Source organism: Polypterus senegalus, chromosome 11, assembly GCF_016835505.1.
Source record: "Polypterus senegalus isolate Bchr_013 chromosome 11, ASM1683550v1, whole genome shotgun sequence".
Classification (NCBI taxonomy): domain Eukaryota; kingdom Metazoa; phylum Chordata; class Cladistia; order Polypteriformes; family Polypteridae; genus Polypterus; species Polypterus senegalus.
The window spans coordinates 68,273,564-68,295,538 of NC_053164.1; the positions used below are offsets into that span (position 1 = coordinate 68,273,564).

General features: G+C 40.2%; 1 protein-coding gene across 1 annotated transcript in view; it reads right to left on the bottom strand.

Annotated features, from left to right (window-relative positions):
- Window positions 1-1,495: 1,495 nt before the first annotated feature.
- The window catches only part of LOC120539127 (zinc-alpha-2-glycoprotein-like), a 61,016-nt gene continuing 40,536 nt past the window's right edge, over window positions 1,496-21,975 (bottom strand). The window contains exon 3 of the mRNA XM_039768921.1: window positions 1,496-2,065. Within this exon, the coding sequence (XP_039624855.1) occupies window positions 2,055-2,065 (11 nt within the window). The 3' untranslated portion in view covers window positions 1,496-2,054. The remainder of the gene's footprint in view (window positions 2,066-21,975) is intronic.

Genomic DNA, 21,975 nt, shown 5'->3' on the forward strand with positions numbered 1-21,975 from the left:
AATCAAACAGGTGAAATAAGAGCGGCCATACTAACTCAGGAACAACACGCAGTGTACATATACACTACACGACTCAAACACAAGACTCTGAGGCTGTCCAATTGCAGTACTAGCCACCATGAGGCCAGGTGTTTGTCAATAAAGTGTGGCCAGCAGATCACTGGAAAAGCAGATTTCTACATGTCCTTCTTTCTACACCAGGGCCCTACTATATTTCTTTGAAACAAAGGTATTACACTGCTGGTGTCTTTTCCGTGAAGTTGAAGGAGCACAAGTAAAGCTTTCTTGGTGGGTTTTTCAAATTTAGTGTCACAAGGTAGTCCTCCATAGTGGTGTTTGGAGACAAGGATGTCACTCGTCACATTCTGTTTAGCATAACATCTTGTGATAGGCACACTCCTGATACTGATCTGCTTTTTTAATTACTGTGGCTACCTTTAAGAAGATAAATGGTATTCAACTTTTTCAACATCTTTGTTGGCATACTCTGTTTAACCTTAACTAAGAAACATCCAATTGAGAACTGGAAACTTGTGATTAATAAAAAGAAAGAGATGGCCCTCATTTTAAAGGGCTGTGTGTGGGCTTTGTGATTTGCACTCCTATAAAGTTAAGCCTCATCTGTTACTCTGAACTAAATTAAGATAAAGTATGTTTAAAATCAATTAATTTATGTTAGGCATTGCAGGTATATGGTTCATCACAAGGGATAAAATGCAAATCAAAATGCAAAGGTCAAACAAAAGGCAGTAGTTTAAAGGAGAAATGAACAAAAACAGCAGTAAAAGTAAAAAAGTCTGTAGATACTGTGACGGATGGCCGGGGTCCATGCCTGGCTGGGACACCCCTTCACCACATATACCAGAGGGACAAGGGTGGGAAACCCAGTATCTCCCCTGGACACTAGATGGCCACCTCCTGGGTTGCAGTGGTGTCTCGGACTCCCCAGGGCTTCATGGGGTTGGAGTTTTGTACAGCCCTGTTGGGTTCTGCAGGCACCGCCAGGGTGCTACAGCAGGAACTGCTGGTCCTTTTGGGCATTGGTCTCGCCACACCCAGAAGTGCATCTGGATGTCGGTAATCAAGCACCTGGAGCACTTCTGGGTACCCAGTAAAGGGATCCAGCGACAACCACTCAGTGGCCAGAATCAAGAGGAAGAGGACGAGGTTGCCAGGGAGGAGTGATGGAGGAAGAGAAAGTGCTTGGTTACCTTGTGTGCTTAGGGCACTGTGCTTGGGACTGTGTTGTGGCTGGAGGGATTACGGGGAAGACGTTCCCTCCAGCTGAAGAAAAATAAATATTTGTTTTATTTTACCCGTGCATCTTGTGTGAATCTGTGTCGGGTCGGGCTCAATAGAGCCTTTTCTTACAATACCTAAGAAGCATTTGAAATAATTAAAAGTAAAAGAAGAAAGTACTTGGAAGTTCACCAAATTGTTATAATTATTTTCCAAACAGAAAAGGTAACATCACAAAATACTCTTCTAGACTTCATGAATGCAAACAGATTTATTAAATGATTTAAGAAGATTGATATTTCAAGAAATTGAATCAGTAGACAGTTTTCCTTTGCTCTCTCTATACTCTACAAGTTGTTTCTAAAGTGTTCTTTACTTTTAAGCTCCCTTTACTAACATTTTCATTTTTAATATAATCATTGTTAATATTTACTGAGTATGCACTTACAATTAGATTAGGCAGTAACTGAGCTAACCAAATTATAAAAATCTCTTCAAAAGAAGGAGTCCTTGATTAGCCCAAAACACTTTTAAAAATGTTCACATCTAAAGTGACTTTGCAATTTGCAATAAGTGTGTGATTGGCGACCTATTGCCTTTTAAAGAAATATCAACACTGTACTTAGAGTGAAGGAAAAATATTTATGAAGACTCGTGATACAGAAGATCAGATGGACAGACATCTTTGCTCATAACACCACCCAACAGCACCCATAATTTCTTTCCCCACTGTTTGTTTTCTGGCCTTGAACCTCGTTGATCCATTGTGTAGTTCAAAGGTTTGATTAAAATAGGACTGATCTCTTGATGTTGCTTCATTTTTTTCCTGCCAAAAAAAAGAAATGAAAAATTATACCCTGAAATAAATGAATAAAAAGGTGTCATATTAACAAAAGACAAAAAGATTTTTTGAAAGTAAATGTAAAATTCTCCATGACATATTGCTCAGACTACCGGGCTTACAACAATTCCATTATCTAAGCCTGAACAGGGTCACGGGGGCTGGAGCCCATCCCAAAAGGCATAGGGTACAAGGCAGGAATAATGCCTGGTCAGGGTGCCAGTCTGTTGCAGGTTTACAGTAATACTCTGTTTGTATTTTATTATGTGAATAAATTATTACTGGTATATTTGATCAATTTCTTTGGAGGGCTCTACTTCTATAAATAGTGTAAGAATAGACAATGGCTTCATTCTATGTCAGCCTGCTGTGAGTACCACAGTGGATGGACTGGTGTTCCAAATGGGATGGAGGATGATTCCTTGCCTGGCAAGGATGCCAGGTACAGGAACTGTTACCCAGCCAGGAGGCCAATACAGTGGAAGGACCAGAGGAGGCAACAACATAAGAGTACTTTCTCCCACAGTATGTTAGATGGCAGCATCTCTAAATTAGGATTCCCACATGGACACCTGCCGGGAATGCTGGGACACTGTCTTCCAAGGTTCAGCTCTGTTCAGTTCAGTGGGGGCCTCCAGGATTCACAATCCTTACTTTCAGGGACTTCCATTTAATCCAGAAGTGCATCTAGTGGGATATGCCCTAGCAATGGAAGTGCTCCTGGGTCATAAATAAAAGAAGCCGTTCGACTTTATCCAGGCAAGTTGGAGTCAGGAGTGGAGGATGAACAACGCTCGCCTGGGAGGAGTGGAGGAGAAGAAGAGAAAGAGGAAGACTTTGTCGCATTGAACACAAAGCCCATAACAAAAGGTACTTGTGTTGGCGAGGTTGTGTCTGGGGTTTGGTGTGCTGCAATGCCCCCTACTGGTCACAATGCCTTTTATTAAATACCAGCTCAAATACCTGGTATTCCCTGGGTACATTTGTATAATGGGTTCAGGTAAGAAAGCAAACGTTTATGTGTTTTTGAAATGTGAACCCTTTTCTCATTGCTGGCTGAAATGCAAGTCTCCTGTCCGTCATCTACAATACATCTCTGATAATTATCAATTTCTCTGCTCTCATGTAACCATTCTTAAAATTATTAACTAATCATCACCTTTTCTGTCTTCATCAAGTTAAGATGAATTTTGTTCTGGCACAAGTTCCAGCACAATGCATGTTAATTTTACATCAAACACCAGAATAGGGATAAAGATGATCTTGTTAATTTCAAGTATGGCATGATTGTTTGTTCCAGATGTAATGTAACTGCTGATCTGCTGGGATTTTCAGACACATCAGTCTCTAGAGTTTACACAGAATGGTGTGAACAATGTTACAACTTCCTATAAATGTCAGTTCTGCGGAGGGAATGCCTTGTTAATGAGAGGGGTCATAGGAGAATAGCCAGACTAGTCTGAGCTGACAGAAAGGCTATGGTAACTCAGATAACCACTCTGTACAACTGTGGTGAGCAGAAGTATTAACACATTGAACCTTGGAGCAGATCGGCTAAAACAAAAGAAGACCACTCTGGCCAGCCAAGAAGAGAAGACTGAGCCTGCAGTGGGGGCACTCTTACCAAACTGTTAAGGTGAAGACTGGTGGTAGGGTCAACATTTGACACCAACATCTTGAACCCATGTACCCAACCTGCCTTGAGGCCACAGCCCAGGCTGGTAGTGGTGGTGTAATGGTGTGGGGAATGCTTTCTTAGCACACTTTGTGCCCATTAATATCAGTCATTCATCATCTGACTGCCACTGTCCATTTGAGTATTGTTGCTGATCATTTGCAACCTTGCAAATCCAAGAAAATGTAACCATATTCCTCATCTCAAAATTGGAAATTAAAGCATAATATTTCCAAAGTTGTAAACACTTTAGCAACCCAAAAGTGCTTCCAGTTTCCTCCTCTGTGATACTGTTTCTATTTTCCTTTTCTACATTTAATTTCTGTAATCTTGTCTACCATTCACACTGGCCCAAGAACTGGAAACTCATTGTTCCAAGGAAGCATCGCTCTATTGTTACTGCAAAGCTTGTGTGTTAGCATCCAGTTTACAAACATATTCTTCAAAACATTGGTTAGACATCTTTGTTAAACTGAACAAAAGGTTTTATAGGTGCAAGGCAGGAACCAAGCCCAGGCAGGGCATCAACCCACCACAGGACACACACACCAAGGGACAATTTAGTAACTAACCTGCATGTCTTTGGACTGTTGGAAGAAACCCACGCAGACACAGGGAGAACATGCAAAGTCAACGCAATGAGGACCCGGGAAGTGAACCCAAGTCTCCTTACTAGGAGGCAGCAGCGCTACCCACTGCGCCACCGTGCCACCCTCACTCAGATTTACAGCTTTATATTATTAAGCAGATATACAGTATGTTTAATTCTTTGTCATAATTACTGTACATATATGTACATATTGAGAAAAGCAAAATAAATCTACACATTGTCACGTCCAGGCTCCTGACTTACACAAAAGACAGGCAGGAGAGGACTGAGCAAAGAGAACATTTATTTCAGCACTTGCAGGAACAGTACTCAGCCTTTATTCAGCAATGGTGCATTAATTCAAAGTCACAGCAAAAGGACAAATTCCTAATTGTCTCCATTATAGCAACTCCAATTCTTGAGTTTTAAAGAACTTGTAGATGTCTTCCTTGTGAGGGCTAAAGAGAGACACTGCAGAGGAGGCTGGGACTAGGTCAGAGACAGTTTGCACAGGACAAGAGAGAACTGGACAACAGGAGTGACACTGGCTTTAAGAACTCGTAGTAACGTATGATGAGTCCTTTACATGGTAGAGCTGCTGCTGAACTGACAACTGCCAACAACTTGACGCTTCTTTAGCATTAGAATGCTGTATAAAAGAGAGTTTCTCCGTAACTGAAGTGGCTCAACCTGTGCTAGGAAATGGGATGCACTGTAAAAGTCATAATACAGTATATATAAATCAATATTTTATACAATGAGAGAGACAGTTGATTTCTGGTTGCAGACAGATAAAGTAGAAGACTTGCATCTGGAAATGTATCGCGTATTAAGGAAATGTAAATAATATTTGAATAAGATGACAGAAAGGGTGCAGCTACCACACCCTGCTGCTACTGCCACATGTCACAATGCTTTAACAATTCAAGCGCTATTGTGTTTGAAGCCACCCAGCCATGCACCCTTCGGACCCATTTTTTCCTAACCAGGCCATGTGGGCACAGCTGGGGAAACAAAAACTGAGAATCAGACGAGAATGTTGCCTTTGTCACAAAGACTTTCTTCAAAGCTGTTCACGTCATGCCTGCACAGTGATTTGTGTCAAGAATTCAAATTAATTAAAGTAAGTGCTATTTTTTCCCTAGTGTTTAGTTGTTTAGTCCTTTCCTTCCTATTCTGAGATTTGCAGGTATTTTCTGGGCTAGCATTACGATGTCATTTAAAACAACATATTTTTCAGGGACTAATTCACATAGATATGGGTAAAGACTGGAGCACCAGTGAAACCCACATAAACACAAAGAGAAAATGCAAAATGTATGCAGACAGGGGCATTAAGATATTAAAGCAGACATTTACATGTAAAATAAAAGTTCATAAACACTAAACATATATCACCAGTAACAGTGGACTGCACGATAATGTGTAGTGAATACACTTGACTTATAGTTTCCATCCTCTTTCTCTGTACGTTGTCAGAAGTGGCTGGAGTGGTGACCCGGCGGACGCCCAGAAGGACTGGAGGAGGGGCTTGCGCCTTCCCCAGACCATCTGGGGGTGATCGCACTGGTTCCCATGGGGGCCACGAGTACAGAGCTTTGAAGCGTCACCCTGTAGGAGCCTGTGGTCACCACCAGAGGCCGCCCCCATGCCTTTGGAGTCCTGGACCCCAGGAAGTGCTGGGGGGAAGAGGAGCAGGGACACCCGGTGTTCTTCCGGGGATACAGCCGGCACTTCTGCCACACGGGGTGTGTCGGTGGGAGATTGCCGGGAAGCACCTGGAGCACATCCGGGTGTGGATAAAAGGGGCCGCCTCCCTTCATTCAAGGCTGGAGTCGGGTGAGGAGTGGACAAAGCAGGAGAAAGGAGAGTGGAGGCGGCCTGAAGTAGAGGCAAAGTGTGTGCGAGGCCTGGATTTGGGGGTAAAGTGGGTTGTGTGCACTGACTTTTGTAAATAGTTTGTAAAATAAGCGTGTGGTGGTGTTTTGCAACATGTCTGTCTGCCTGTGTCCGGGGCTTAGTCCACAACGTTAAGCATTCATTTGCTCAGAGGTTGATGGGCTTGCTGCTTTCTGAGCAGCTAATTTTCTCCACCCTAGCGGCCCGTTTATTCTCTTCTTCTGTCGGCATCTTTTCGTGTTAAAACTGATTAAGTCAGTGTTTGTGTTGCAATTACTTTGTACGCATTTCTTAATTTTTCACTTAAGCTGGCACTTAAGTGTTCAATCTGCCCCAAAATGATTTAAGATATGAAGAGTTAGGAGGAAGTGACTGCGAAGGTGGTAGGGAATGAGAACGGCGCATGTGCATGGCTGCCCACTGCTGAGAGTTGATTCTACAATAAAATAAAAATAGAAAGAAGAATAAAAATCATCTCCTCCAAAAGCGGATAGTAGACGTCATGTAGTATATGTGTAGCAAACTTCAGGTCAATAGGCCAAGCGGTTTGCGAGCTACAGGTGATTTAAAATCCTGGACAGACAAACAAACAGCTACGGTAGTGTATTATATAAGACGATAATCTGTACCAAAAATTCCAACCATCAGTTTTCTTATAATTGGTATGACCATTAATATTTTGTCTTGTTTACTTGTACACAAAAGCCTATCAGAATATCAGCAGTATGCTCAGCTGAACAACAGCTAAAGGATTTACAGTTACAGTAATGGCTAAAGTATTAGATGAATCTGACTGTTTTTGAGTGCACAGCTCAGTTTTCTGGCATCCATTCCCTAAAATAACAAACTCCATGGAGAAGGTAGTCCGGCAAAGACTCTTAACAGCATCCAGTTGCTAACAGACGTCAGTTTTAACATCTGCGTGAGTGTGTCAAGCAGTAGTCAATCAATGTGGTCGAACTGTTGAAGATGTGAACTTTAAACTATTCCAAATTCATATTTGAGCTTTACACCCAGCTACTCAATTTTAGGAAAGGAAAATATGAAACACTGCCAAATGTGTGTAATTTGCTTTGCTGGGGTAAAGAAAACTTCAATAAAATAAATTAATCAGAGCACTCGGAAGCACAGTATGGCTCTCATACCTTTCTTTTGTTTTAGCCTAACCATTTTTATTCAGTATTTTAAATCATATTAAGAATTAATTCTTTTTGAACATTAATTTCTCTCCCACATGAAACCATTTTATGAATTGACAATAAAATACAGATCATTTGTAGAGAATAAACATTCCTAATATTTCACATGTTGCATTTCTAAGTATCTTGGACTATCTTTTTAAAACTCCTACCTTTTTATTCAAGGGCACAATGAGTTTTCTTGGCAGGCTGGAATGACTCACGTGGCAGGAGTAGCTAGCTTCTTCATAATCTGTATTACTCACATACACAGCCTTGCTGAACATGTAGGTGTTATCACCATTCAGTAGAAGTTGTCCACTCTTTGCTGGTACAGGTTGTGTTTCATCTTTGAACCACTGTACGTCAATAGGTTCAGGGTAGAATCCATTGATCTTACAAGTGATCTCAGTGTTTTCTTCAGGCATTGGTTTCTGGAGTAGAGATACACTGAGCCCAGCTGTAGATTTAATTAAAAACTTTCAGAATTATTTTGCAGAATATAGCAGATCTTGATATGCCATACTAGAAATTGAAATATTAATTGAATACTGGCAATTAATTATTCATAATATAGTGTTTTATCTTATGTTACTATTTCAAGAAAATTATAGGAAAATACAGTAAGAGCTTCTCTGGTTTCTAAAATGTTATTAAGTAGACAACCATCATTTTAAAATGCAGGACTAATATTAAAAGCAATGACAGTCACGTGGATTGAGGTGAGCTGTACATGGCCTGTGAACTTTTTCCTGCAAAGTTAATTTTTTCTCACACACGTCATACATAGAGCAATGGCTGAGATTGTGTTTCATGTTTTGATTTACAATCCTATGTATTTTGTCTCAGTGTGCATTATAAGCTATAATGATGATAAGGTTAGAGTAACTCAAATGTCCAAACAGAGTAGCTATTCTTTAGGGAACTGAATGCCGTATACATAAACACTCTTGATGTTTTGCACATGCTTTCATGAGTAAAGCTTTTAAAGACAAGGTGTGCATCATGACAGTGGCTAGCCAATTCTTTGTGAGTAAATTCACGAGGTCCAGATCCCCAAGTGGAGAATTTTGCATAAAGAAAGGATAAGCAAGGGAGAGGGTAAGGGACTGTATTCAATCAGAAAGACACCATCAATCTGGACTTCAGAGACCCATAAATGCATCAGCCTGACATCTAAATCAAGACAAGCTCCTCGTAGAGATGCTTCATTTGGTTCTGCTCTTCAGCTTTCATAAGCCTTCATAAAGTAAAATTTATTATTAGAAGATGTTAAGCTTTTTGACTTGAAAGAAGGACATATTTTATTAGAACTTTATATAAGACCTTCTGTGTTCATTTATATTTTATTATTAATACTCTATTTTAATAAATACTGTTTTGTTTTAAAACATATTAAACAAGTATACATTGTCTGGACATCGTAAGCTAATTCAGTAATAAAGTAGATACAGGGCACCTGATGTGGGTGGATTGTCACTTTATTTCCCGAAGGGTTAGCAGACTGAAGAAGGTTGTCTCCAATAAAGAGCCCCACAGTAAAGAATAACAGAGCATTGGTTATTTAGTGGCAATAACTAAGGAATATCAGTCTTCAGTTTCTAGGAGACACACAGTGATATCTGTTTGTTCTGCTCTTGCCAAAGCTTGTGAGTCTGTATGTGAAGTACTGAGGAATGGCAGGATGTGCAGACATGAATCATAATCAGTACTTAAGCGGATATAGTGTGTGTGTGTGTATCTTTATGAGGAAGACCTAAGCCTAGTCTGCACCAGAGTACGCAACTCAATAACAAATCTAGTAAAACCTGCTCACCCCACAATACTACTGTACATAGATAATAGTGGCAATCTGTAGATTACTTCTGAAATTCTGAATCGTATAATAGTACTTGTAGCATAGCTACTAATGGCATATTATTAAAAAATAAAATTTTCATGTCATTATTTATCAGGTTTTGTTATGTAAGTATATACTTCATACTGAGCTATAACATCCAATTTAACCTCCAGGTGGCAGATTCAGATGTCCTTCTATAGAAGTATTGCAATGAATGATACAGAATAAGATGCTATTAACTATGTGCCCCTGGAGAAGGTGCTTTTGAATTAACCACTTATGCATGAGGTGTCTCATTGGCAGGACACCACCATATTTCAAAGTTGTCTGTGTACGATGCAGTAAACACACAAGTCATTCAGAAGCAATAATTGTATTTCTACATAGGCAAATGTGTCTTCTTTCAAAATAAAATCATAAGATTTTATGTTGTCTTCTCTCTTTCATTATTAAAATATGCAATATACACACGTATACCACAAGGGGTTACCCGAGCTGAGTTCCTCTACTTTGATCAAATATCCCACCTACATCAAGCCAAATGCAGTGAAATACTCATTACCATTGGATAGCAAAGTTACACACAAAACTTGAGTTAGATTTGACTTTATTGAGAACATGTTTAATGAAGGACTCAAGGCTACACTTTATTTGTAAGTACTACTTAGTATGGCTTTGAAGCATCACCTCATACAGTTTTACAGTTTAAGTGTCATGGGTTAAATTACCATATAAAGATGCTGTTTGCTGCACATTCTCAATATGTTAGTTTTCTGAGCAGCGCTTATTCAATGTCAACTTACAGTATATCAAAAATGTTTCTTAATTTCTTAATATACCCATAAGTAATTGAAATGCTGTACTTGTGTTTCTCGAACTTTCACACAAATAAGATTGAATATTGCTGTATCACGCTGCTCACGCCTCTGTGTCGCGATGGGCTAGACAGTGCCATGCAGTATTTTCTGTCCTGTCTCTAATTGTGCTGGCATCACCCCAGCTCCCCTACTAACGCCACCCCGTGGGAAAAGAGAAACAAGCACGATTACAAAAGGGAAATTAAATCAAACAGTGGCCACATGGTCAGAGCGTTTGAAGGGAAACGTGCTTAGAAACAGGATAAAAAGTCTCATAAGGCTGTATCCATCCACACAGTGGCTTTGCAGGATAAAGGTGGGCATCCGATTAGACCATAAACAAGACTCATATGCTCGCAAGCTGGTGACAGCCTCCTGAGACTCTAAAGTGCCTGACAAATACTGGTTTAGATTTATGTGTCTGTATGACTAGCTCTGCACTCAGGGCTGTCAAGAAAGGCATTGTCCTCTCATGTAACCCAGCACTGGAAAAAGCTGGTGTGAAAATGTATTGTAATGGGTTCATACCTGGCCGTGAAACCTCTGTAATGGAAGGACCAGGGGAAGAAGCTTGAATGGGGCAATGCCTCTCAGGGATGACAGAGATCACACCCGGCTTGCTGCAGTGCCACAGGTTTGGCGCACTAGGGGTGCATGGAGAATGGCTGAGTCCTCCACTGAAGGGCTGCCACCACACCTGGAAGTGTGGCCAGGAGATTGCCCCGAGGAAGACGCTCATGCTGGTGAAGGATGATTGGGGACTGCCAAGGACAGAGCAGTTAATTAGCCCCTGCCAAACCAGCGATCAGCACACAGAAAATAAAGGGGTGCAGACAGTCCTGGGGCTCTCTTTATCCCACAGAGAGATCCAAACTGTCAAAAAAGAAAAAAAAAAAGGGGACACGTAATAAAAAGAGCAGATCTCCTGACACTGTAGCACATGAGAGAAGCAGAGGGATAAGCAAAGCTTAGCTGGGAGTAGAGCAGAATAGGACACTCTATCCTGCCTCTTAACCCATGGGGCATGGGAGCCAGGTTAAGGGCAGCTCTACTACGAATGTCGCCAACTAGGTCATATCTGGAGATGTTGTCCATACAATAATCACAGAAGACAATACTGGCACAGCAGATCTTTGCCAGTCTGTTGTCTCTGTTTTTAGGGCAAAGTTAGAGACTGGTCAACCATGGACTCTCCTTGAGGAAGACAACCCTCGTGGGACTGAACACTTTTCCCCACAGAGCTCAGCTGAGGGTGGGGCAGTGTAACAGATGGCTGGGAATCTTATCAAGCTGGAATGTCTCCATAACATAAGGATCGAGGGAAGGAGCTTGCACGGGATAACACATCCCCTGGGATGACAGAGTGCAGCCCCTGGCTTTATACAATGCCATGGGATTGGAGCATGGAAGCTCAGCCCTGATGTGGTCCATGGCGCCGCCAGGGGCATGGAAAGTGGCTGAGCCCTCCTCTGCAGGGCTGCCACCACACCCAGCAGAAGATTGTGGAACACCTGGAGCACTTCCAGGAACCCTATAAAAGGAGCCAGCTACCGCTACTCCGAGCCATATTCAGGAGGAAGGGAGACTAAGCTTGCCAGGAGGAGTGGAGGGGATTGGACAGAGACAGAGGAAAGAAAAGGAAAAAAAGAAAGTATTGTGTTTATGCTTTGGAATGGTGTTGTACTAGTGGGAAATGGGGAAGGCGTTTCCCACGGAAGAAAAAATAAAACATTTATGTAGAACCTATGACCTGTGTCTGTCTGTGTCAGGTATGGGCAGCAGGAGCACCCTCAGCAGGCCACATTATATATGTACTTAGTTTATTCCAGATGTGAAATGCAAGAAAAAGCAACCACAACAAAAAAAAGAATAAATAAATAACACACTGAACTTCTGTAGGGCAACTGCAACAAAAGACCAAAGATGTGTGAACTGCAGCACAAAAACCCAATCTAGTGTACAAAATGTAAGGTTCCACTGTGTCTAATGGTAAACAAAATTGTTTCAAAGACTGGCAAGAAAAATAATTTGAAAGTAAAGGTTGGGATGAGTACATAATTATACATACATAGTTACAAATACTTACTGCTTCAGAGTGGTTTGTATACAGTAAGTACATTTATTATATTATATTATGATTAAAAAATCCTAGAACGAGATGAGACTTTTAAACTGGGACGAGACATGACTTTCCTGGAGATAATTTCAAGTCCCGCAAGACAAGACTTTATGTACAGAGATTTGGAGAAGTCCTGCCCACATCTAAAACATTTACAACCACGCCCACGGTTCAATCATTACTCATTTGTGTGAATGCTATTGTCAGACACAGTTCATGTAGAAAGAAAGAAATGATATTCACTCGTGGGCAGTTATATGTTGCATTGTCACAATGTAATTCCAAACATGGAATCAAAATTCAATGTGATATTGACGAAAAGGCAATTCCAAATATTGTTCTACTGAAGTGTGACAGTAAAAGTGTAAGTTTAAAAGTATTTGAGTATGAATTTCAAAGCCAAAAGAATGAAAATGTATAACACAACCAATACTTCTAACGTAATATGAAACACAAATGCAGAGCAGGTTAGAGATTTTGAAAGTACTAAAATTCAAAAGTCTCAAAAGCTGATAGTAAAGATCACAACAGTGCTAACAAATGGAAATTATTACTGGTGGAAATTGCGGAACAGCGAAAACAGATCATATATATGGACATAGGTGATATGACAGAAGTGTGTAGATATTGTTTGGCTTTAAACTTTAAGTCGGAGACTTGTAGATCATCTAATTCGTGTTGCCATCATGGAAAAGTAATGTTTCTTCCCAATGAAGAGGTACAGTGGAGTACGGAAAGTATTTAGACCCCTTCAATTTTTCACTCTTTGTTATATTGCAGCCATTTGCTAAAATCATTTAAATTATTTTTTCCTCATTAATGTACACACAGTGCCCCATATTGACAGACAAAAAAATAATTTTTGAAATTTTTCTGTCAATATGGGGTGCTGTGTGTACATTAATGAGGAAAAAATATATTTAAATGATTTTAGCAAATGGCTGCAATATAACAAAGAGTGAAAATTGAAGGGGCCTGAATACTTTCTGTACCCACTGTATATCTCGAGAATTAAAAGATTCGTTGCTTGGTGAAAGTGAAATCCACATATGCGCGGCAGAGACACAAAGTTGCTGATGCGTAGTGCAGGCAGGGGGTTGGCGAGCAAAGCCCCATAGTTTTCCTAAAAATAACAAAATATATTAAACTGCAACTGTAATACTTATTTAGTTGATATTTGTGTAAATAAATGTTTTTAATCATATAAAAACTTTCTTTTAAAATTTTATAAGTGGTATACTTGCCATTCTTTAGCCATTTGCAGCTCCTTTATTACAATAAATGAGTAATAGCCATGTATTTTTGGGTATGTAATTTAGGTGCAATTATGCCAAAAACCCCTTAGTGCAAAAGTGTTTAAATATGTAAGGTTAAGAATGGAAACTGAGGTGCTTTCCTGAACAAGACTCCCAGGAGGATGGATGGACATCTCTGAAGAAGGAGAGGAAGATTCCTTACCCAGATGGGAAGCCAAGGCAGATGGACTGGTGTCCAGGCCGGATATATTTGGAGTATCTTCCTGACTGGGATAAAGTGGGACAGGAAAGGACTGTCGCTGGGGCAGTTTATTCCCCAAGAACACTAGATAGAAGCAGCCCTGCATATCGGTGCCTGGTTGGAAACCAGTTGGGCATACTGGGAATTATAGTCCGTAACGCAGCCCTGCTGAAGTCTGTGAGTGTGTCAAGAGGGTGCTGCGGGAGTTACACTCACTGCTATTGGGAACTTCCATATGACCCGGAAGTGCTTCAAACAAGCTAAAGCCCTGGCACTGAAAGTACTTCCGGTCCTCAATAAAACGTGACTGGAGGAGAGCAGTGTGGTAGAAAGAAGAGAGAAGAAGAGAGAAAGAGGTACAAATTTGTGTAATAAATCCCCTTTAATTTTAACCCAAAATTGTTTTGTGTGATCCTGTTTGGGGTTTGGGTGTCAAAGACGCCCTCTAGCATTCACGCCTATTTTCAATAACAAAGCTTTTCAATTAGTTGCCAGATGACAAAGAAACTGTAAGGCAACAGCAATGAAAAGATAAATTATGTATGCAATTTATTGGTTACATACATATTAACTATATGCATTTTTGTTATATACTGTATACTCATACAATTCAATGATGAGAATCACAAAATATTCAGTGGGAGCCTTGTGATTGCACTTTACTCAATAGTTATTCAATATTAGGTTTTATAGAAATTAAAGACAATCTCGAAGCTTTTTGTAATTGCAAATTTTTTGTTTTGTTTTTATAGAACTAAGAGCAGAAAACACAGTTCTAAAAAGTATATTGAGTGAAAAGAAAGGAGTACTTAAACAGTATGTTCAATAAAGTTACGTCACTTTGCCTGAATAGGCTTTCTTTAACTATTATTATTACTTACTGTAGATGAATACCAAATCACATTTTAGCAGCAAACAATGCAGGAATTTGAAAAATTTCAAATTGTTCCTAAACTTTTCTTGCACTGAGGATATTTAATAAAAATATGATCCCTGTTAACATTTTGATACTGTAATAAATAATGAAAAATAAAACCTTACAAGTAATTTCAAGTGACAAAAAATCTTAGTGAATTTAAAACTTACCAGCAAAAGATATTTGTAACCCACAGATTATTTCAAGTACTTTAAGCCAAAACATATCTGAAAATTATAGCAAAAACTTCTAAAGTTCTGAAGATATAAAGCAACAAACAGTGGAGAATATCACTTATGATAGTCCACTTTCACACCCAGCTTGTGCTTCAAGTGCTTTAGTTCCTCACCGAGCCAGTTTGATATGGGCAGGGACACAAATAAACTTTAATCATGACTTGACGTTGTTCATTTCTAATGGTGACAGACACACAGAGGGAGATTCCTTAAGACTGCATATCAAGAATATCTAAAGGTCTTGTTTGTGAACATTCAATGCAGTGTTAAATAAAACAAATGTTTTCCCAAGCCAAGCTCTGATGTTTTATTCATTTTGAGTTCATTCTTCTGCTTTATGTCTTTCTAGACACCTTACCTGTGTTTGCTTTCCATCATTACTTCTTTATAAACTTAACTCTTGACAGTAAGTGTCTCATGTGCACTTACTCTGTAGTTACTCAGTTATTACCAATATTATGTGTATTTTGTCATTATTAATGTATAGTTAGTGTGTATATCAAATACTTGTACTGTACAGGTAAGTAGACAATCAAGTACAGAATAGGAATAAGAAATGAGTTGTCACCTAACACCTTACTTAAGTTATACAGTATTTTACAGTAATCACACAGACGTACACTGCAGTTATGCTGATGTAATTACTGTGTATGCTGTAGCTGGGAGAATGAGGACACGGACAAAGTCAGATGCTTGGGGTGCCACCTAGGCAAAAATAAAATTAAAAGGAAATTATGTGCCAACGCGTCTTCATAACAGTCTCTCTTGTCTTCTCTAGAACATCAGTACATGAGTTTCATGGGTTAGTTCAGCACAGAAGTAAGGTCGTAATGAAACACCACCTACCGGGAGCGATCTCCTTTTATATAATGTGGGGACATGGCTTCCTTCACTTCAGTACCCTTAAGAGATGATTTTTCGAGTCTGTGAGGGAGAAAGGAAACAAGACTATTAGCGATAGATAGCGCCTCTTCTGATCCTGGGATGGTACCACTTACTTCAACTGAACCTGAAAGGTGACCCTCTGGTGCACATCAGTGACAACATATAATGTGAAAGCAGACACTAAATGATAAAAAAAAGGTTTTTGAGGTACTTTTCACAGAAAAAAAAGAAGCTATTAGAAAAATGACTTTGTTCCACAGATGGCACAGTGGCGCAGTGGGTAGTGCTGCTACCTCACAGTTAGAAGAGCTGGGCTCACTTCCCGGTCCTCCCTGTGTGGTGTTTGCATGTTCTCACCGTTTCTGCGTGGGTTTCCTCTGGGTACTCCGGTTTCCTCCACAGTCAAAAGATATGCAGGTTAGGTGCATTGCTGATCCTAAATTGTCCCGTGTTTGTGTGTGTTTGTGTCCAGTGGTGGGCTGGCACCCTGCCCGGGATTTGTTTCCTGTCTTGCACCCTGTGTTGGCTGGGATTGGCTCCAGCAGACCATCGTGACCCTGTAGTTAGGATATAGCCGGTTGGATAATGGATGAACTTTGTTCCATACAGAATGCATGGAATTATTTTTGTCACAGCCATGCCGACAAAAGGCTTATTTGAATAAACTATATTTGATGGTGCTAATGTGTGCCATTTTGAACATTGCTGTATTGAATCTTATTTCACAAATAATACTGTTGATGCAAAAACATACAGAGGTAATGAAAAGCAGGTAGAGCAGGAATTAGATTTGCAAACCCTAATGTACCAAACATTTATAATTCAGAGGGTGTACTGTAACCTTATTGCAGAAAATATAACCTTATTGCAGTTGTAAATTTAAATTCAGAGCCATGCTGATGAACTGCAGTGAGTTGTTAGTGTGTTTGTAGACCAACACTAGATGGCGGTACTGTATGAGTAAACGCATCATTTGAGTAATATATCTGTTTGTATAATGTAATGAACTGGGAGGTAGCTGTAATATCACATGCAAACCACACGTATTTAATGTCCTGTTAACACCAACTTGTATGGCTTGTTACAGTTGCCAGCCCCACAAAGCGCCCCAGATTTTCTGTCTATCAACTCAAGTACATGGCGACGAAGCAAATTATCACTAAACTGCAGGCATCTGTGAGAATGCACTCCAATGTCCATACTATAGCAGCTTGAAATAATCTCGTGGACAGTGGTCTTTTGGAGCCACCTGTTGGCCATCAGAGGCTTCATGGATGACATCACTGTAACTACCACCACTCATGTACAGGTAACCCTATCATCATTGGTTATATGGACCTGGATGAGATTCAAGTCTACAAAGTCAACAAGTCTAGTGATCAGAAAGGGTGTAATTACCACCAAGTTCAAGCTGCAGCCACAGGGCGAAGATTTCCAGCTATTAAGGGCAACCCTATGAACTGGCTAGGGAAATAACCTACAAGACCCTCTTGGATAACAAGCAAAGGATTTTTGAGGAAAACTGAACTTCCTGGAAGGCTACAGTGGTAGATGGACTAGAGAAGAAAATCGACAAACACCTTTTAAAGCTGCCTTGAAATCCCTCCAAGCTTCATATGAGTGGGGACCCAAAAATAACGAGATTTTTTTCTGGAGGCTACGGGAGCGTTAGTTCCAACATTTACCAACTAGGAGCATGTACTAGACTGCCCTCTGCATCATTTGGCCAATCGGAGTCCTTGGGGAAAGGTCTGTAAGTGTCAGTGTAATTTTCTTTTTCTTGAGCCTCTGTTACTGTCTTCATCGATTTTGTGATGGCGGACTTGAAAGAATAAAGTGTTTGCATCAAGTTCTGATTCCTTTTAGGGAAAACAGAAGCAGAAGCTATCACAATGCTACTAGAGGCTTTCAAAGAAGAAGCTTTGAGTCAGGCAAAGGTTTTACCTTAAAGTGCTAAATTGCGTGATGCAGTGTTGAGAAAATTATCCAAATTGTGGTCAGGTGAGTGGCTTCTGCATCTCGATAACGCTCCCACCCACACAGTATTGAGCGTGCGGCAGTTTCTCATGAAAAATGGGATGACAACAGTTTCCATACCCACTGAACCCCACCTGCTCCCCACCTTCTTCCCAGACCTTGCACCCTGTGAGTTTTCTTATTTCTAAGCATGAAGGGGACCATAAAGGAAAGCGTTTCCAGAATGTAGAGGAGGTTAAGAACCAAACAACAGGACCACTGAAGGCTATCACTTTGCAACATTTTCAGAACAGTTTTGAACAATGGAAAATGTGGTGGGAAAAGTGTATTGTGTCTCAGGGAGAGTATTTTAAGGGTGATTAAATTTTGGAAATGTTCAGAGAAATATATGATTTTTAAAAATTCTCATTATTTTTGGGTCCCCATCATATCTGTTGGTGTCTACATAAAGGACAGATCAGCTGCAGCTTCCCTTGTTGTCCATTAGTGTGGAGATCAAAGTAACAGAATGTAAGTTAGTCACGGCCTAGGAGTGAAAGAGTCTGAGGAGCCAGTAGTATGACAAGATCAGGACTCATTGGGGCTGGTGCTGCTGTATCCCAGGATGACTGTTCACTTTAAACTCACAGGCATCATTGTTAACATATGCACTCAAAGACAGGGACTGAGAGCAACTCACTTTCATCAGAGGGGTATATCAAATACAAGATAAAGGAGTGAAATGATCCAAGATCAGATGTGGAAGAGAGGAGGTGAGCAAGAACCACCTGCAAGGAGCCTGGACAATGTGGGACCATCCACGAAAAGATCTCATAGGCTGGCCAATGAAGTTTGGCACCTTTTGTATAATATTTTCTGTTGCAGGCAGCCTGTGATATCCTCCCAACTACAGTGAAGTTGCACAAGTAGGGTAGGAAGGAGACTCTATAATGCATGCAGTGTAGTCGCTGGGAGTTACGGCACAAAAATTCCATGTTGCAAAATGGCATTAAAACTGGAGAGATACAGGAAATACCATGACAAACTCTCAGACATTATGGGTTTTACAGCCCCTTACAGCATTTCTTAGTGGAGATTGACAATAAATTTGGAGGAAGACTACCATACGCCAGCAGAGAGAAAACACAGCAAGTACCAAGAATTGGTGCATAACTGTAAAGATAAGGGCTGGCAGACATTGCTGTTCATGGTGAAAGTGGGATGCAGAGGATTCCCTGTCCAGTCGGTGTAGAATCTTCTGTCAGCATTATGACCTAAGGGGCAAAAGAAGAATATCAGTCCAAAGGCTGGGGATGCAGCAGAAAAGGGCTTCATGTTGGTTAAGGTTAAGGAGAGAGGCATGCTGGATGCCAGAAGCTGATGGGCAGTGATTTGGTGTGGTGGTTGAAGGTTAAACCATCTGAGGAAAGCTGCATACTGCCTGATGATATCAGATTCTGGCCAAGACAGCAGTCATCAAAACGCGAGTGTGGGTGAGTGCAATAGACGGTGTGTTTGAAAACACATCATTCACATACAAGGAGTTTATATAATCACAGAGATCCAAAATTCTTGATCTTCAGTGCCCAACAATTACAAAGAGTTGTGATTTGCATTAGAGTGTGATGTGCATAAATTACTGGGTTTTGTTTTACATTTACTTTTGGGGCCTATTCTACATAACATGGATATTGCCTTAGAATCCCGAGCTGTGGACATCAGTGAGAGTGTCAAGTCCAGCAAAGTGAAAGATGTCTTCAATATTGACATCATGTCATATACAATTCAGAAATATCCTTTAACATTGCATGATTGTTAACTGCATTTTTGACTCTTCTGCAGTTTACACAACTTTAAAGTGGCAACCTGTCTGACATGTGATACTGATGTCAAACAAAATAAAGGAGAGTGAAAATTATAAACATTAATGTTAGATCATCACACATTGCCATATATACAAATACAGAAGTGGAAAATAATCTGTGAGAAAAATCATGGCAGTGTTGCTTTTGTGTTCTTTCAGTAGCAGGTGATCAGAACCCTGATTTAGAGAGATTTATAGATTATTAATTAAATTATATAGATTATTTATAGATTTATAGAGACGCCTCAAAATAAGAAAAAACAAGCCTAACATGAACACAATGGATTGCACTGCATGTCTAGTAGCACAGGATGGCAGCTTTTACTCACTTTCAATGGCAGAATGCAGACTAGGAAAATACTTGTTTGTCAGTCAGTCATTCTCCAACACGCTATATACTAACACAGGGTCACGGGAGCCAATCCCAGCCAACACAGGGCACAAGGCAGGAACAAATCCCGGCAGGGCACCAGCCCATGGCAGGACACACACACCTACACACCAAGCACACACTAGGGACAATTTAGGATCACCAATGCACCTAACCTGCCTGACTTTGGACTGTGGGAGGAAACCGGAGCACCCGGAGGAAACCCACGGGGAGAACATGCAAAATCCACAGAGGGAGGACCGGACGCAAACCCAGGTCTCCTTACTTCCAGGCAGCAGCGCTACCACTGCGCCTTTGTGCTGCCCATACGTATTTGTGCAATGACTCAATAATAACTATCGTGTAAAGATACCAAAATAGACCAACACTTTCATCAATCATGAACAAGTTCATATGCGGTAGATTGCAAAATGTTAAACTGATGGCCTATCTGCATGCTGCAGCCACACTTAAAACAAACATCTCCTCTTTTGTCCAGGAGTGACTGGTGTCCTGTCCAAAGCCAGTTCTATCTTTGCACAGTGTGCAGCGAGCATAGGCCTTGGGCCCCAATAACCGTATAATAAATATGGATATATAATAAGGATGGATGAATTAACAATCTACCTTTGATTGTGTAACCCTCACAACAAAATGAGCACAAATTGAATACTTTTATTTAACAAGCACAAGAGATGGCTGGATACAGCATAGCTGAACTCAGGCTTTGGAAGGTGACTTGAAGCGACTTGAATGCCTGGCCATTCAGCAAAAGTGTTCAAGTGCAGTAGAGGAAATTTCAGTAAATGTAAGGTGGTGCATATGTGCCATAAAAGCCAAGATTATTTTTGTATAAAATGTAGAAATTGATTTTGCAGCTAGGATTTTTGCTTCATAGTGCCAGCAGAACATGATTCAGTCCTAGACTTGCTATCATATCTACAGTAAATGTTTTTTTCAAGGACTTACTCCATGGACTCCGGTCACCTTTTTCACTGCATACTATTATCTTCATTATCACGTCATATTGCCAAGTCAGAGTGAGTGTGTTTATGATGGCCTGGCTTTATATCTAAGGTTGTTTTCTTGTAAACTTTACTGTTGGGAAATAGTCTAGCCCACTTTTTTCAGAAAATGAATGAATGGATGAAATTGTATTTTAATTGATATTTTATGTGTATTATGCAGCACCCGGGCTTTTAAATCAAAATGAGCTCAATAAATATACAAGGAATTAAACTGAATAAGCAGACCCAACTCACTGTTTAGTCTAGTTATTGTATCACATCATTTTCAAAGTCAATGAAAGTGTTGTAGGAGAACATTGTCATTGATTTCATTTATTGTTGCAAATTACGAAAATTATTTTCTACTAATTCTAGGCAGAAGAAGGATAAGGAAACTGCATCAGGTGTAGACATTTCTGAAATGTCTGTTTGTAAAATATTATAGTGACATCAAAAGCAAATGGATAAAACTGAAAAGGGCCAATTCCTGGGAGTGAAAGATCTTTGCCAAGAGAGCTATTAACATGGAGGTGGATGTGATGGATTTTTTATAAAAGCAGTGAGGACATTCGTCTTAAAGGTCAAATAGGAAGAATGAACTTCTGGTCAGTGACTTTTTCTAAACTTTTTTCCTGAGTATCTGCATCTTTTTACCCCCACTAGCATTGATCTTCTGTATTCATCCCATCATAGTAGAATCAGATCAGACCATGAACTGGACACTGCTGTCTGTAAGTTAAAGTGAACTTCTGTCACTGTGATGCCCGGTTACCCACAGCAGGCATCACTTCTGAGACATCAATAGTCATGAAACCAAGAAGGACTGGACAATGATGACATATAACAACAAAAGGTTGGTGCAATCAGTGTGCATGGCGCTTTTTCCAATCAAGTGTTCTGATACAAACTACATTGCTGTCACAATCAATAAATTAATAAATAATCCATGCATGGTAAAATCAGTGCAGTTGTGGTGATTTAAACCCGCAGTAAATAAGTTCTTTCAA